General features: G+C 38.3%; 1 protein-coding gene across 1 annotated transcript in view; it reads right to left on the reverse strand.

Annotated features, from left to right (window-relative positions):
- The window catches only part of pcxb (pyruvate carboxylase b), a gene marked incomplete at its 5' end in the record, with an annotated part of 83,600 nt that extends 65,958 nt beyond the window's left edge, over positions 1 to 17,642 (reverse strand). Inside the window, 3 exons of the mRNA XM_015043853.1 lie at positions 4,076 to 4,297; positions 16,749 to 16,838; positions 17,315 to 17,642. Coding sequence (XP_014899339.1) covers positions 4,076 to 4,297; positions 16,749 to 16,838; positions 17,315 to 17,642 — 640 coding nt within the window. The remainder of the gene's footprint in view (positions 1 to 4,075; positions 4,298 to 16,748; positions 16,839 to 17,314) is intronic.
- Positions 17,643 to 19,023: the final 1,381 nt, after the last annotated feature.

Here is a 19,023-nt window from a genome sequence, read left to right on the forward strand (position 1 = left end):
TTTGAATGCATATTTGAATGCCAAATGGACTCTAAAAGCCAGAAGTGGACTATAGCACAGGGCATTCTGGGTAAACACAATTAAAACAAACGTTTGAATCAAGAACTAGCGGGAGAAATGGCTTGTAGTCTTTTGACACCAACAAAACAGAAATCCTACAACCACTGAAATCTGATGCCATTCAATTTTTGTTTATTTGGTGAAGACGGGAGTTGTGCTCATGTCTTCTTCAGTGGTTCTTGATGCAGCGCCACCACAGGCGAGGAGGGGAACAGGTTGCTCAGTGGGTTTGGTTTATTTAACTCACTGCAGTGTGAATATAAACCGCACCAGATGAAAATCTAACAAATGTTGCAATTTTGGTCCCCAATCAAACCAAATCTACCAGACTGAGGTGTGAAAACAACCTTTTACACGTTATATGCCCTAAAATGATAGATTGACGTTATATGTTGCCGAGAAGATGATGTTCTGGGTTTCCGCTCCTCTAAGCGTTTCTACTGCTGCTGAATGTCTGATAAGCAGAAGACAATGAAGAGACTGCTTCAGGAGTAATTCACATCACTCAACATTTTCAGTACGATGGGAAAAGAAGAGCTGCACCACTCTAAGTGAAAGTTGTCAAAGTAATATCCATCTAGTATTGAAATTCAGTTTTTCAGCAGCAGTAAAAGCCTAAAGTGAGGCTGGTGGAAAAAAAATCCAATCCAAACATTAAAAAAATCTACAAGGTTTACTCATCTCCAGTGACTTCTTGTTTGAATCGCAACGAAGGCTGAGATAAAAACATTAGAGGGGGTAAAAAAACCTGCTAAACGGCTGTTATCAGTGAAGTAAACCCGCTGACTGTGCTGCGGTCAGAGGGAGATTTAGCGCTGCCTTTAAAAGGCTCAGCGATCGCTCCGTCCTGCTGAGCTTAAACCCAGAGACAAAGCACATCCAGGATCCGCCCAGTCAGGTTGTGTTGCACCTTGATTCAAAATAATGGGAATCTACATCTTAATGCGGTCTCTGACGCAAGATGAGGAAGACTGTAAAAGGTGTTCATCCACCTTAATCAAAGCAATCCCACCGTTCAGGACTGGTTTACTAAATGTAATGAGATGCACAACAGTGAGGCTCTCCTGATGCATATTCAGCTATTTTCCACTGATGTTAACAGTCTCAGCACTCACTCAAACATTTGTTTTATTCTCACTGCTTTTCCAAAGCTAAAGTGAATTAAAATCATCCTTTTTAGGTGAGTCTTGTAAGAGAATTGATGAATTTAAGTCAAATTTAACTCCAAAAATATGATTATGTCTTTAATATCCTAGTTACTGCAGTGAAACTGCCTTCTGACATAGTCAGGGACGTCAAGCTCATTTTCATTTAAATAAAGGGCCGGTTGAGCCAGAATGTATTGATAAAACCTGCTCATAAACTGTTAATATATTAAACAATTCTTAAAGTTCAATAATATTGAACTTCTTTTCAGTCCAGAGGTTTACAATTATTTTGTGATTTTTTGCAATAAAAATCAAAATGTTTGTTGTACTAATCTGGAGATATGTGCGCTTATTTATGTTGGTAAATGCTATTTTTTTATTACTCTCTGTACAGATCATGGACTATAATTAAGACTGACGCAGCTGTCTAGTAGTGTAAGAAAGTTTTTGAGAAAAATCTGCAATAAACTCCCAATTATGCACAAAAAGCAGTGTGTGGATTTGTGGATTTTTAGAGAATTTCCACCATAATTCTCAAGAAACTGGAGAGACTGGTTGATGTAATTTGGCAGTAAACAGATAAAAACTGCATTGATTTGACCAATAAAATAATATTTAAGCACACAGTCTAGAATATAGAGGGCCACATAAAAAGCTACGGCGGGCCAGATTTGGCCCACGGGCCTCGAGTTTGACACATGTGCTCTAAGTGGTGCTTTATGATCTGCTGCCAAAAGCAAAATTAAATCCCAAGCATTTTAAGATCTTTTGTTTTTTCCAACATTGAGTCAAGCACTGAAACAAAAAGCCAAACCAACAAAGGTTGTTGCTTCGCTTTCATTTCCCTTAAAGCCTTAGAAACAATAAAAGAGAAATTCCTCTGAGTTTTTTACTGCACATTAAATGTTTCAATCTGGAAACTTGTCCCAAGTGTTCGTGGGTTCAAACAGGAGAAACGGCCCTTTTTTTCCCCCAAACCTGCTCAAAGCAACCCAAATTCATGTTATAAAGAAAGGCGCTCAAACCTGATGCACACGTTTTCTTTCTGTCCAATTTCAGAGTAATTGCATCTTCTGCTCAGACATGATTGGATTGTTCATGCCTTGTGAAGTTTCATTGACAAGTGAATTTCTGCGATGACTAAAGGCAGGGGAAAGGTATAATCATTTTCTTTGTGGAAACTCACTGAAAAGACTTTTCTGTTTGTTGGGTTGAAAGAATAAAACTAAAGAAGCTTTTCAGTGACGAGAATTTCACAGTTTTGTGTAAAATAACAGCTGCACTTAAATCAGTGAAACCTGGAACAGATCCATTGTTTTCCTAATTTTCTGAAATGTTTTTCTTACTTCCTGTTTCAATTTTACTTTACTAGAAAAATAATCTGAACAGACTCGGTAGATTGCAGCTCAGATTAATCGACCAGAGGCCAAAACTCTGGTCGATTTTTGGTTCCAAAAGGGGATCGCCATTTCACAAACTGAAAATTGTATTTTTATGATCATTAAGTGCATAAAAAGGAACAACTTCGATGTTTTCGAGCTGTAAGTATGTAGCTTGATGCAGTCTGACTCGAGTAAAGCAATAAAAGCTCCAGTTTAGAAATTGGCTCCAAACTATAACAAAAACAAAGAGCTGCAGTTCCTTTTACGTCGCTTTTATGTCCCAAAGCGACGTAAAAGTCGCTTTGGGACCATGCTTAGTCCCATGCATGGTCAATGCAATGACTATAATAATGATAATTAAAGTTTATTTTAATCATACTTTAACAACAATTGTGATCATTAGTTCTTTTATATTTGAGCAACTCGTGTTTAGGGATGTGATTTTGATGCAAAATATTCATTTTCTGTTGTATTTAAAGCAGCTTCTTCTCCCAAAGACACTAGAAATGATTGTTTCCTTTCAAAAACATATTTTTGCAATACAAAAATATTTGTATTTGGTAAAAAAAACAAAAAACGACTATGAGCAGAAATGGGATTTTGGAAGTTTTCCAGTCTGCCTTTAAACGTCTACTTGGTGCTGAATCAGCAACGCTTGAAGGTTTTTAACGATGTTAGCGATTGATTCTGGATACTTTTAGGCCTAATGGCATCATTAGATGCTGTTGACCAAGATGTTACTTTATCCCGTTGGAGGACTAATGGTGGAGCATTTTGTTCAAACCTGCAGTAGTTTGTGAGCTCATACAGAAAACTGTTTTTATTGATTTTGTTACATTTCTTTATTAATGTAATGTTTGATCTGCTTAGTACTGTATATCGCTCTGTTTAAATTGCTTTTCAGAAAAATCTGTTTTTTTTCTTTGAGAAATCTCCATGGCAACCACTCAGCTGTTCAAAATGCCTGGGTGGACCAAGAGCCACTTTTGAAATGCAGCTCCATGTTTCTAAGCTTCGGCCTCACAGAAACTTAGTGACTCCCCCACTCCACTCCTTCAGACTAGCCAGCAGCAATTAGCAAACACCTGATTGAACTGTGCATCTGCTGAGCTCATTATGCAGGTAAAAACGATGTTAATACAGGAGAGAAGTTGTGATGACTTCCTGAAGGCAAGGCTTCAGAAAGCGCAGGAGTTTTTAAACAGAGAAACTCCCAATTTAAAGAAGATAAACTACAAACTCAAAACACTTTTAAATCAAATTTGATATATGCAGCGTTTTTAGAACAACCGAAGGTAACGTAGTTAATTGTGCTATGAAATGATTCTTTGTGGCTGGAAAACACAAGATGTGTTTGAAAAATAAAACGCATTTTGATCCTTACATTTGCAATAACCTGATGTAACAAGAAGTTTTCACAAAGGAGTTTAAATGTTGCAGCAGTAAGTTTGACGTCCACATGTGCATGCAGCAGAAGCGACTCACCTCCCCAGTTCTCCAGGCTGAACAGGTTGCTGAAGTTGTGGCTGACGAACGGGGAGATCTTCTTGAGGTCGTGAGTGCGAACCCTCGTCGCCAGGAGCGACTGGTGGGCGTCCCTGAACGTGGTGTCCATTAGCAGCAGACCCTGGTGAGCCCGCACCGCCTTGGCGAATCCCTCGGGGCCGTCGCGCAGCAGGACGTCGCGGAAACCCACAGGCGGGTCGCCTGAGAGGGAAACGGAACGAAGCGAGGGAAGGACCGAGGTGAACAAGGCAGGAAACAGAAAGAACGATCCGTTTACAAACGGGCACTGTTAAATAATTTAATGTTCTAATAATACACCAAGTGAAATATCTAACAACCTACATAAAGACTAGTGGGAGTGATTTTATAAATCCTTACATGTAAAATCAGCATAAAACACTCAGATTTATTTGAACTGTCTGTGCATATTTAGTTTTACAGAGTATCAAGCTGATAATGACAAAGTAATGGAGGATAATAATGATTCCAACTGTTTCATCTTAAAAATAAACCAACATTGCTACGTTTTTTTCTCCATATTTTAATCAACCATAAGCTTGAGGCACATGACTTACCAATTATAACTACATTCAGATTGGTTTCAGTGACTCGTGTGATGAAGTGGAGAACAGAAAGTGACCAGATGTGCTACTATATACGTTCCAGGTGAAAAGGAGTTGGTTCCAGTGTAAACACACACTTCATGCATCTACAAATGCTCAATCTTCCCCGGTGGGAAGCCGGTTTTTACTCTTCGTGCAGAGAAGAGTGGTGTTGATGAAAAGCTGTTAGTTAGGCCACTTAACTCTGACCCATGAATCGTTGAGGCATAAAAAGACTGAAAACTGTATTTTAGCATCGAGGTTAATCCCATAGAGCAGCAGCTTTCAATCACGGTCCTCAGGATTCACTGTCAAAGTGTTTCCTGACTTAAATAAATGGTCACGTTATATAGAATACTGAAGGATTATTGCATTAATTTGACTCAGGTGTGCTGGGAAAGGGAAATATATCTAAAGGACTGCAGATCAAGAGGAGCAAGAGAAAACCTCTCCCATAAAGGTGTTAGCTGAAAATGTGGCATACAGGAGGGGATCAACATGCTTCACTCAGGTTCTTTATTTAAATAATTTTGTATGAATTTTAAGAACATGCAGAATATAGTTTGACTTCTCTTAGACTTGCAGTTTTCAAACAAGACAGTCCTAATACCAAAACCAGCACTGAAATCCTCAGAGAAAATACACTGAGTGCCTAATTCACATTTAGCAGCAAGAAAACAACAATAAACAAAAAACTGTGAGCCATATGCTAACTTTAGCATCATGTTGATGGCATTAACCCCCCAAAATATCCACAGAACAATGTTTTTAATTATTGAGATTAAATAATCTGAAAGCAGTGTAATCTGCTTAACTGTTTTAGATACAAACAGGGAACCAATAAAACGATGCCAATAGTAGTTAGCCAGTTACCATGTAGCCTACAGACATACTGCAATTCTGTCAAACTTATTACTTTTCTTTTACCTTTTGTTTTTAATGTACCAAATTCTTGAAGAAAATCTATTTTAAAGTGTTGGGACGGTATCTGAAGCTTATTTAGCCAGACAAAGTCATGCTAACTGCTAATGGATAGCAGTTAGCATTTTGACAAGGCTTAGAGATTCACTAAGTATCAAATCCCTACACGTTAGTGAAACTAATTTTATATTTAAGCTCTTAGATGCTCATTTATAAACCTAAATAAATGGGTTAGGGTTAGGAACGTTAGCGACACAGATCTAAAATTAGCAAAGTAGCACCTTACATTGTCTGTAAGCTAAACTACATATCAGTTTATTTCTGTCCAGTGGTGTTCAACATTTATTCAGCTCTAAAATGATGTAAAATACCTTTGTTTTTAACTGCACATCAAGATGGCTGCCCTTTAATTTGATTCTCTTTTCTACCATGTAATTAAATCCTAAGCTGACGCGTTACCTTCCTAGAATCTGAATTTGGCTTTTCTATGCTGAGCACTATCATCAATCAATTACAGCAGCTAATGAGGTGATAGCTGCCTGTTTAAATGTCCTCCACCTGTCTGTCAGGGAAAACAAATCATCTTCACTGTAAATGAGCGTAGCATAGTATATTTACCCACATAAAACATGAGCTTCAGACATGAGAACTGAAGCTCACACACATGCAAACCCATTAAGATCTGTTAAACAAAGATGGTAGCAAACAATACATGTTTCAGAGCCAAAGCTCTGCTCGTCAATTTTGAGTATTTTTAGCTAAACTGCTTTTTGCTACCAGAGTGGTCTATGACAGAGAGGCAATGACCAGGGACTACAGAGTTTACAATGCCCTCTGAATGTGAAGGTTTCCTGGAAATCAGTCAACATTTCAGTGCTTTTGTCCTCAAACAGAGCCAAGAACAAAAGAAGCAAAACAGATACAAGTCCCATGTGGATGCTGCTCTTTCCAACTGACCCACTTACATATAAACACAGTCTAATTTACTCTGAAAACCTCACACTTCCTTCCTACCCGCTCTCTCCGCACGTCATTTTCTCTGCTCCGTCTTTCCAATGTCATTCCATCCCTCCGTCCTTGACATTCCTCACAGGGCTGGAGTCTCCGTCTCCACCCTGCAGATCTGCTAAGGCGACCCGACAGACGGATGCAGAAGCCCGCAGCAATTCCTTAGAAGAGTTTAAAAGAACAGCTCATCCTGCCATCTGCTGAACAAAGTGACTGATAAATCCGCTTTCCTTTGTGATTTTCTTCATGCTAATTCAATACAGTTCATTAAAATGCAGCCAAATTACTACGTACGTGTATATATATATATATATATATATATCTTAAGGCAGTTTAGGAACTGGTCCATTTCACTGGCAGTTCTAGAATCAAAAGTTGATCCAAAATCAATAGAAATCAATCCAGTTTATTCTTCACCAATAGATCCATTGGCGTAGAAAAGGCACAGGGAATAAGCGAACTGCGCTGCTGCCAAAGCGCACTGCAACTCTCTCACAAAATGAAGATTTTAGTTCTTAAAATTTGTATTTTTGAAGGAAAAAATTAAAAACTAAGATCCCGCTGCACTGAAAACCTCCTGGTTATTCCACCAAATGTTGATTTCTGAACTCTTCCTGAGTTAAAACATTAGCATTGTTGTTTTTAATTTAATATGAAATTGTTTTCTTCACATTATTTGAGGTCTGGAAGCGCTGCAGCTTTTTCGTTATTTAGATCGTTTCTCATTTTCTGCAGTAGTTCAGTCAGTAGTTCATAGAATAAAAGAACAATGTTTATTTTACTCAAACATGCCTATAAAGAGTAAAATCAGAGAAACTGGTCTCTTAACTTCATTTATGGATTTAAACGTACCAACAAAATCTATATAGAGGAATATATTGTTCCGCAGTTACGTTTGAATCATAATTTATTGCTGCCAACTAATAAATTTAGCTGCCAGTGTCTGTGCCAGGATCACACTTTATGCACAGCTGCAAGTCAATAAATTACAACAGTTATATCGTTCCTTCCCGTCTCCAGAGTCTGAAACTCTGGACTCCTGAATTTCAGACCAAATTACTAAATCAAAGCAACAGCCGTTTTATTTACTGCCGTTTCTTTGGTAAATGAAATCAAGTGGTGTTGGGACACAAACTGTCTTCAGTTACTACAGAACAGTTAGTTGATCAAATTTCATCTGGGAGGAAAAGTTATTTAAGTTTCTAAAGAAGTCCAACACATTAAAATGTATTTCTCACAAATTCCTCATTTTGAGTAAGAATGTGGAGAAAGAAGTAGTTAATTTTAACAGAAAAATATCAAACTTCCAGAGCAGTTTAGGTTCATTTTAACGAAACAAAACATTGATTTTTTTCTGTACTTAGCTTTATTGTGTTGAATAGCTTTTGTAGTATTTTTTTAAATAGATGTAACTGTTTTTGTTGTTGTTGTTGTTGTGTTGTTGCCTTTGTACCCAGATTTAATTTAAAGAAATCTCAGACATTTCTGTACATGGATACATAAAGAAACAGTTATTCTATATTAGAATAGTGTTGAAAAGTTAATTTATTTCAGTAACTGTGCTCAATACAGGAAACATATGTAGATTATTTACACATTGATGTTTTCTAGCCTTCATTTCTGTTATAATTTTCTGACTAAAACCAAATGACACTGTTTTTAAGATTAGAAAATTACAGTCCAATAAAAATTTAAAAACATTTAAATACAGAAATATTCACTCAATAAAAAGCATGTTTAACACTTCCTTAAAAATTATTTCCAAAATGTTCCTCTAATCTGACAAATTGAATATATGCAGTGCAATTACTCCAGAATTAAACATTTAAACAGAGCGCAGATATTCATGTCATTAAATCCTAATTTAAAATGAAGAACGGTGCATGCATAAATGCCATTTTCCCTGAAACCTATTTCTGCTCGAGCAGCGGTGGGCTGTGTGTGATGGAGTATTGTTGTTCATTTGAGCCCCTGAAGCCCAGCAGTGACTCACTCACTAGGAAGGTGATAAGTCGGACCTTTTGTGTTTAGGCCTCAAGCAGAAAGTCTTAAGGCTCGCAAGATGGATCACATCCGTCACGACTGATTCCTGCAAATCTTAGAAGAACCAAGCTGCTTCTGACGGTAATTCTCTCTGCACCTCAGCTCAGAAACATCAGAAACTGACAAATGTTTCAGAAAACTGGTTTCAACTCATTATTCTTTCACACGAATGTGTTCCTTTAGATTTTATACATCTGGAAACGCCAGTAACTTCACAGCTTTAAGATGTAACGTCACTAAATCTGAGCTTTTAACATTATTTTTTTTTATATAATTTCTAATTAATCACAGTTTTGAGAACTATCCAACACAAATTATTATTTAAAACAACATAATAATGGTCGGCTCAGGTTTGAGGAGATTTTTCACTTTCAGCAGGTAATATAATCCTAAATATCTTCATATCAACCAGTATTGGCGTTTTTCAGTGAGAAATATTCAACATTCAAACAAATCAAACTAGCCAGGATTGATTCTTCAATTTTGTTCCCTCTGGGATTTTTTGAAAGCTACAGATTTTGATTCTGTGTTGTTTCAACTATTTTGGAAAGCCCACATTTCCTGAGTTTGATCACAAACATAATCTAATTAGCTACATAATGGTTTAAAGAGAGTCAAGTCAATGTTTTGCAGTGACCATCATAAATGTTTGACCCACATCAAGTCTATTAAATGTTTTATTTTCCAAATACAAATACTGGTTATCCCAACTGACCTAAAATAGAAAACGTTTAATCTGAAATGTCAGCGAGAAAAAAAAAAAACAGCGATACGTCTTCTTATACACTTTATGTAAACGTTAAGTTTCAACGTTAAGAAGCATATAAAGGACTAAATATTTGGGATAGAACAAATTTAAATTTACCTCCAGATACCGGGGGCTAAATGTTGCTCACATTTAGCATAGCGTTGCTCACCAAACATTCAGGACAACACCGTCAATTATGTAGTAATTTTTTCCCCACAGTAAAACAACCAAAACAAATTTCCACCTGATAAAACTCATGTTTCTCTTTTTTTACTGTGGGATTCAAGCATCGCCATAAAGCTGCAGGAACACCAAATGAATAAATTTCATCATCTGGATACCAGAAATACCAGTAAATACAGATGTTTTTCTTTGTGTTTGTTTTAAAGCGATGTATAGCAAATGGATACAAGAAGTGAACCACATCCCATCCATTATGAAAAAAGCAGGATCCGTTCCCTGAGGAAAGCCGGGATGGGAACCGTTGAACGCTGACCGACCATTTCTAGCGAGCTTCCAACGCTCGCATACGACGCTGAACAGCTAAAAGCTTCTGCAGAGGGAAACAAAAACTTCACTTGAGTTCCCGTGAGAAATCCCAACATTTCCAGTTCATTACAGTTCAGCTTTTAAAACAAACAGCAGACATGACCAACATGCCTGCATCTGAAAGCTGAAGTCAGGATACGGATCTGTTTCTCCTGTAAGATGCAGCAGAAGTGGTGATGCGTCCAAACAGCTAGAGATGGGAATTGATCGGACTTAATCAACTGATTCAATTCCTTATCGATTGTCATATCAGTTCTCATTGAAATTGGAGATAAACTCTGAGCTCCAATGGTGCGTTCACACCAAATCCATTACGCACATCTGACGTTTCACGCATCAGGTTTACATTCAAAATCTATGTGGAGGCTCGTCGAGGGCGTCAAAATCGCTCCAGCTGTCATTTCCCGTTTCCGGTCTATTTGTCAGACGCTTAGCGCCTCAAATTCTCAAACACTCCAAACGCTTCAAATCGCGCCAAGCTAGACACGAAATGTGCCTCCACATTGACTTTGAACGTAAACCAGATGCGCGAAACGCGTTGCGTAACATAAGCTCTCCCCGCCCTCGAGAGTCAACGGTGTTGCTAAGCAACATATCAAGCACTTTACATTCATATAAATCCGCTGCTTTTCTATGTGACTGTTAACTGCCAACTGTTTTAGGATGCTGGCAGTATTTCTCCCTTTTATTGTTATTAAATTTCTGAACGTGTTGCAACTTTGTGAAATAGATCCATATTTTTCAATGCTTCTGACGCCATCTTGGACATTTTCTCAATCAAAGTGACAGGGGGAGTGTAAAAATACAGCATCTTGGAAATATGTCACACGTTACCGGAACCGATAAGCGGTATCGTTACGGTGCACATAGACTGGTTTTGTCTTTTACGTTGTATCCTCTCTCTGAAAACAAGCCCACTGACAGGTTTGGTGAGCTCTGAAGCTGTCCTGCTGCTAATAGAAACAGGCGAACCCATCAAGAATACAAGTGTCCTTGGAGGAAACGTGCAGGTACATTGATTAATTCTCATTCATGTAATTTCGTTCTGTGTCACCACTCGTGTCTGCATGGCACTTCTGTCTCGGCGCAATAAAGAAGAAAAGGGTTCATATGCTCTGGGACTGCAGTGCCTTCGCATACAATGATCTCTATATTTGACAGCATCCCAGAAAACATCAGTAATGGAGTGAATTTATATGTTGCATTAAACAAAATACAACACATAGTGAAAAGAAACAAGTCCCACAAGGTCGCTGTACATGACAACTGACCCACTTGCACACAAACATCTCGTCTCATTTCCATTGAAAGCCTCTCCGACTCTCACTCCCTCTGTTGCTCTGCGCTCATTTCACTTCCTGACATTCCTCACCTGTCTGCTGGTCTCCACACGCTGCAGCTCCACAACGCCCAGAGAAAATAAAACACAGACCTCACGCATTCTGGAGCATTTGGAGTGACAATAACTCCTAATGAATGACGTCTCTTTGAATTTGAGCGCATTTTGGGTAGCATATTTTCCGGACTATAGAGCGCACAATACTATAAGCTGCAGCTACAATAAAAAAAAAACCCTGGAAACGTACATATATAAGTCATACCGCTGAGTTTACGTGCAGCGGCTCTGTTTCCCTCCTGTACTGCCAGATCGATGCCTTCAACTTAAAAGGTGCATCATATGAGTTTGAAGAAATTTCTCCGTCGTGCCTGCTGCTAGCATGTGCCGAAAATTAGCACTTTCTTCTTTGATTTCCAATTTTGACTTCCAATGAGTCACTTCATGCAAAAGCGCCCCCTGGTGGTTGAAGAAAAATCCACAGAAAAGCGGCACCAGGCAATAAGCCGCATGGTTCAAAGCTGGGGAAAAAGCGGCGGCTTATAGTCCGAAAAATACGGTAACTAATTCTTTGCTAAAGTCAGATACATTGAGATAGTTTGTTAAAATAAGCTACACAGGGGCGCTGTATTACCAAATATATTAAATAATTCTCCTTAGCTGCTAGAGCTGACCTGGGGAAAACCTTTTCCCGCAATGGGAGGTGCGGAAGAGAGGAAAAAAACAACTAAAGTGAGTATGAATCAGTAGACTTAGATTTCAGAAAGCAAAGCCTGAAACCGACTCCTTTTTAAGATTTACCGACAATGTTTGGACTGAAGAAAATAAATAAAAAAAGCAGCACAAAGCCAAAGCAAGTGTTTGAAGAAAGCAGAAAAAAAAAGGATCCGGAACTACAAAGGCACAGATAACCAGAAAAATAGGTTAATTCAATCTGCACCTTCGTAAAAATGGAAACGGTGCATTAAATAGCAGGCGAGGAAAGCAGTGGTTCATTTTTATTAGTCAGTTTTTGCCAAAGTTGGCTTCAAGACCTCTGGTGATTAACCTGGAGATGCTCTCCATTAAATAAACCCCGACAATAATTCAAAGGTGGTGTGCAGGAACAACATCTATAAACCTCAAGTCATCAAGCTACCGAGGGAACGTTTCAGATCACAAATCCTGCTTCGAATGAAATGAACGTTGAGTATTAAACAAGATCTGTAAGGAAAACGTAGCACTGAAGTCATCATTCCTAATCTTCTCAAAGGGATAAAGGTGTTTCTTGTAATTTATCCCCGATCTCTATTTTTGAAGGCATGATATATTTTTTCCCAAACGTTAATCCAAGCCCAAGGTAAAAGCGAATTTGCAGCTGCTTAGAGTTCGCCTGCTTGCTTAAGGCTTAAATTTAAACAGGCCAGGTTGCACCGGTAGCACTGAAGAAAACATTCACAGGTTGAAAGTTATGCTGACAGAGACTCGGTTTAACACTTAATCCAAAGTGGAAAATGTTAAAACAGATAAATCAGAAATAGTAAGGCATGTGATTGTCTAACAAAAACTACAAATTAATTCATTGTTAGCTGTAAAACAGAAGCTTTCAGGTTTTATTCTATGGCTTATCCTTCAGCTTACGCAGGCGTATCAATAAATCAATAATACATATCCCAATCAATATCAATAGATAATACATCTGAACAGCACAGCATTCTGGGAGATGTAGGCAGAGGAAAAGGTTTAGCTGCTCAGCCTATCAAAGACAGCTAAGCACGTTTAGTGGAATCAACTGACTCACTCACTCTTTGGTTACCTAGCAACTCACTCTTTGGTTACCTAGCAACTCCCTCATTCTATCGTTACCTAGCAACGACCTGTTGAGTAGCCGCATAGTAATAAACGAGGCGGAGCGAAAACTGTGGATAAAACGGGAAACTACCAGAATTTATTATCTTTAAAACAAAAACAAAAAAACAATAAAAACAATAAACATTAAAATAAAATTACATAAAATGTTTATGTCATGATACGTTTTTCCACTTATGCTTTATTTTGACAAGTACTGTCATATGTTTTTGATAATTGTTAGATTTTTCTCTCATGTTTTTCATTTGCCATTTATGTTTTGACTGTAGTCTAATTTCATTTTTAGGTTTTTATAAAGTGTAAACAGCAAACAAAGAATGAGCTCTGATCAGACAAGACAATGTCTGAAACATGGCGGTGGCAGCTTTATGCTGTGGGCGTACATTTTATCAGCAATGGCATGCAAGTTGGTCAGAGTGGATGGAGCTAAATACAGAACAACAATGGAGGAAAACACTCGAGACCGAGGCAATGGAGTGGCTTACATCAATGTTTTTCAATGTGCTAGATTGGCCTAGTCAAAGTTCAGATCTAAAACCAATTGAAAATCTGTCGCAAAGCTTGAAAATTCAGATTTGCTGAGAAATTATCTGGTCAAAGTTTGAGCTTTTTGCAAAGTCTCTAGACATGAAAGCTAGAAGAGATGTGCCTCCAAAAATCTAAGTAATTGCAATGAAAGGTGGTTCTAGAAACTACCGACTCAGTTACGCACATTTAAAAAAAATAAAAAATAAAACAGAAAGTTATGGTTGTAACATGATAAACTGTCGACATGAAAACAATTTCACCGCACATCTCTTGGTGAATTGATCCATTCCAGCTCCACTGGACCATTTTTCTCCACAGATTAAACGCTGCCGTCTGATAGTCCATTTCTCCTTCCATGTCCCTGTCCTTCCCTCCCTCCACGCCTCTCTAGACAGAGTGTGATAATACAGGCCTAATCCCTCTCTTCTCCCAATCCCTCCGTCAAATGAAAGAAGGGATATAAGCACATTACAAATCTCATTACCAGGCTTTAGGTACGCCTGTGAGCGCCGCCTGTGCTGCATACCGCTGCCTCATCAGCTGCTTACAGTAGGTGAGTGGGGGGTTTGTGCACAACGCTGACGACGTCCTGTTTGTTCATACTGTATCCATTACACCTCGAGTGTCTTTAATTTGTTCCTGTGTGTGTGTGTGTTTCATGCAACAAGTGAGACGGGCAATAAATGCTTTAAACACCAGAAATAACCTGCATGTCCAAGATGAGAGAAAAACACCCAGCGGAAACACAAACATGGGAAACGATCCCGTCTCGTCCACTGAGCGTGTTTTTAGATGTCAGATACAATCAGTCAGTTCATGATTATGGTGCGTGTCGATGCAGGCATCCACCAAACGGGCAGATGTTTGAATTTATTTCAAACTGCAGGACAAAATAAAGCCCAACGAATGCTGAAAATATCACAACTAAATGCGACAATCTGGAACTTGAGACAAACTTTAAAGACTTCTTCATGTTTTCTTAAGAGATTTTTTGGAGGATTTCAGCAGTGCCTTGACCCATTCAAAGGATTTCTTTTTGATAAGCCAGTTTAAGTCCAACAAACAACCACAAAGTCTTTAAGATGGAAATTTCATCATCTGTACCGGTCCGCCAGGGTCCACAAGGACTTGCTGCATGTGCCAACAGCAACAAAAACACTTCTGTTGAGTCATATTGTAAAATAATGAGGGGAAAAATAACAATAATGCTTGTTTTCAAGAAAAACAGTTTGTTGGTTTCCTTGCTTGAACAATTTTTCTCTCAGGGACCAAAAAGACAGAAAACAGCATCAATATCCAGGTGAGAAATCCCAAAGGTCCTTCCTTTCAGTTTCCTGAATATGGACGCTTTTAGAGGCGTAGAGAAAAATGCATCTCTCTCATCAACCCGTCACTCTGTTGTGTACCTGACTTGTAAACTGCAGCAAACCAAAATAAATAAAGATTGTTTTATTGTAGTCTTTGGAGCTTTAAAACTTAACATCATGCAATATGTAGCCTTTTGACGTGTTGTCAACCTGCTGAACGAGACGAGGTTGAACTCTAGACGGTTACCAAACCCAGCAGTGAAACATTTGGTAACCACAAATAAGGGTTTTTAAGGAGTTTTAAAAACGTAATCCAAACTGTAAACTCATCTTTTTGGTATTTTTTTTAAACATAGTCTTTTATTTATGCAACATCTAGAAAATACAGCTGCTGTTACAGTTAGTGATGCTAATTGGATATTAAAATCCTTCCACTGCAGCTAACAGCCATCTAAAAGCCATTTTCTTGTGGATTTTTGTGCTATAAATGAACACAAACCACTGAAGTGGACACTAATGCATCGTACAACACTGCCAACTACTGGCCATCCACTGGAACTGCAAGAAATGGTTTGTTAAATCCAATATGGCGGCAGAGGGAAAATCAACTCAGGTATATCGAGGCCCTCCTTCTACTCTTGCAGGTAAAAGAAAATAATATTGCATGGTGACCTCTGAGATGTTTACTTTTCTCAACCTTTTTGAATATATATGCAACTTCTAGCAAACACAAAGCCTGACTTTGCAATCCTATAGATACATATAAAGTGTCTCAATACCCCCAACATATGTGGAAATTTAGAAAATATTACAGCAGATTGTGTTATGTGGTTGTAATAACACAAATGCAGGCATACACAACTCTGAGGTTCCAGTGGAGACTTAAAATGAAAACTTAAAAGTATGTAAAAGACCTAAACTCCAAACTATGGTTCTGTTTATTTCACCAAATTCAAAATGGGCCATTTGGTATTTACTTAAAAGAAATCAAATATAATTTTTTCCCAATACTTTAGATCAGTTCAGGTGCATCAGATCTTTACTGCATTTCTTTTTACTGATTTTTACAGCAGGTATTTTTCTTTGTGTTAATATTTATACAAAAGAACAAACTCTGGAAGACCTTGCACAAACATTGATTAAACCACTAAAAGAATAGTCAATGTCTCCACAATGAACATTGCACAACTGTGGCATAATAAAAGATTTTGTGGTTGGCTTTGAGAAGGAGGGAAGAAAACCCTCAGCGCTGCACTCCAGAGTTTTTAAGTAGCTCAAAGAGCGCAGCAAGCTCGCCGTCTCTTCCCCTCCAAGATGTCAGCTGTGCAGAGGAGGAAGGAAAGTGGAGAACTTCTGCCTTGGCGAACAAAGAGCTGTGATCACTGCTCAGCGGAGCACTGAGGGCTGAAACCCTTCCCCTCCCAGAGAGCGAACCGGGCTGTTCAGGAAGGCGCCTCTCCGCCTGCAGCTATCGGACGGCTCGACAAACCCATTTGTCTTTTGGTGGGTGCTTTTCCTCCAACGTAGATCTACGTTGTTTAAATTTTTAGCTCTGGTGGCCTCTGGAGAGCGAAAGCCCCTCGCTCTCTCTCTTCCAGCACATCTTTCTTTTCTTCCGCAGAGAAAATGTAAATAATTCAACAGGGATGATTCACTGCGAAGCCATTGTTTATGATTCAGTGACACCGTCTTGCGTTGCGGCACGTTATAAATATATTTCATTAACTATACATCGTCATTAGGGGAGATGTGACCGACGTACCCATGGTGACGGCCGGGACGACCGGGTCGGTGGAGGAGGGCTTCGCCTTGACTGGAATAGGTGTGGTCGGTCCATTAACCATCACATGACCTGGACACCAAAATAAGTGAAACATGTCAAATGCACGGCAACACAAAGCACAGAAACAAATAACATTACCATTTCTCTTTCCTTTTGTAGGTTTGAAGTATTCAGCACAAATATTGAATTCTCTTACGACCCAAGGCTTGCTGCAAGGCATTTATTTATACCATTGATTTGTTTTTGTAAATCAGGTCTTACTTTTTGCTTAGAAAATATGAAAATCTCTCATCTACGAGTCTGAAAAGAAATCATGCCTTTAGCTCTTGAACGTTAATACATTTCACAACTCTGAAGTCACAGAAGCAATCACCAACCGATGGCTTTGCTCCAGACGCACAGCGAGTTATTAACCTTCAATTTGTGCTTATAGAAACCCGCCGTCGCTCTGCAGTTTGACCGCATGAACTACACAGCAAGCGCACAATCCCGATCAGGAAGACTGTGATGTCCTGGTTTGATCAGGAGGCGATTATCACACTGACCGAGGTAGTGCAGCAGCTTCTGGGCTCGGTTCTGAGTGGGTTTGAGGTTGAACAGTTCTGGGTTCTCGTCGATGAACTGGGTGTCCACGGTGGAGTGCAGGAACTGGTTGTTGGACAGGACATTCTGGAGGAACGGGATGTTGGTCTGGAAAAACAACAGAAGACGCCAAGATGGCTTTAAACAGCTGGAACTGATTTCAGTCTCACTCTTGCAGCAGATACTGGCGGAGGATTCGCCCACCAAATAGTTTATGATGTGAAAAACTGCTACATTACAAAACAAGCATCTTCTGAAGCAACAGGAAGGCTGGATAATACAAGTTTTATTTTATTCTTTTGAACTTTAAACCATTACCTGGAAGAGTATAAAGGATTTAGAAATATTGGAAGACTGACAGCAAAACTTCTGTCATAGTAAGAAAAGCTAATCTTGCGAATCACACAAATAAAAATAGTTTAAACCTAAACAAAAATCTCCCTTTAGTATGTTTATTTAGCTACAACTGTGCTAATGATTTAAAAACTATCACCCATTATTAAAAAATTACGATCTAGTATATCTATGTACTACCTAAATGAAAGTTCCTGTAAATAATTTAGAAAACGTTACGTTTTTGATTTAGTTACTCTAAAATAAGTTTTCACTTCACTCATGTTCCACAAATTTATTTTTAAATAAATTATAATTATAGTAGAAAAAGATTAAATCACATCTTCATTACTTTTACTGCTGAAAGCCGACTAAAAACAGGATTTACTCATATTTTACCTTATCTGCTGTTAAAATTAGCAAAGCTAGCTCAATGCTAATTTGACTCATTAAAAACCATCATATGCTAATTGAATTTATTGCACTCAAGTGTTATACGTCCACTTAATTTTCACAATTTGTCAAATTTGGACTTAATGTCTGAAAATATACACATGTACAGACCGATTCTGTCAGCAATGCTCACTGTGCCAAGAACTAATGAAACTTGGTAGTTTAGAAAACAATTATCTCAATTTTAATGCAAAAGTTAATTATTTTATTATCTCTCAGGGTGAACATGTAGAAAGTACAAGCAGCTGATGCAGCTAGCCATGCTAACTTTGTTACTACACTTTACAAGCAATCTAATAAGCTCTTAAATTTTTTGTGTCATATAATTTCACCTACAAAGACAGCGGTATGATGCTTTCACAAATAATAGTTAATAATTCATGGCAGAAAGGCTGTTAAATCATGTTACCAAGTAATTTTGTTGCTAAATAAATTCACTTCCAAGCTTATTTACTAACGTTTAACTCACAAGAAGCAGATTAATGTTTAAAACTAATATTAAAATATCTTAAGGCGGCAAATATTCCCATCACAACATGAACATGTGGCAAAACCACAACAGCACAAAGGCCACTACCTGTGTGTTTTATTACTATTGGCTGCAACACCAGCAGCAGATAATGGTCAAATAAAAGCACCAGATCATGACCCAGAACGCTGGACCTGAATCTGTTCCATTAAAATCTGCTTACAGGGACTATTTTAAACATTTCTTCCATCAAATCAAACACAAAAACAGCTCACTGTGTATAAAACAACATCAGAGAGAAATCATGCTCCTGTTTTGCACTTTAGCCGTATGAAAGGGTGCATTTATTAGAGAAGAATGCTTCATTTGAAGTTCAAACAAAACATACTCCATCTGTACATTGGTAAACAAACCGCA

Source organism: Poecilia latipinna, unplaced genomic scaffold, assembly GCF_001443285.1.
Source record: "Poecilia latipinna isolate Pla-1442-1.1 unplaced genomic scaffold, P_latipinna-1.0 Scaffold651, whole genome shotgun sequence".
Lineage (NCBI taxonomy): Eukaryota > Metazoa > Chordata > Actinopteri > Cyprinodontiformes > Poeciliidae > Poecilia > Poecilia latipinna.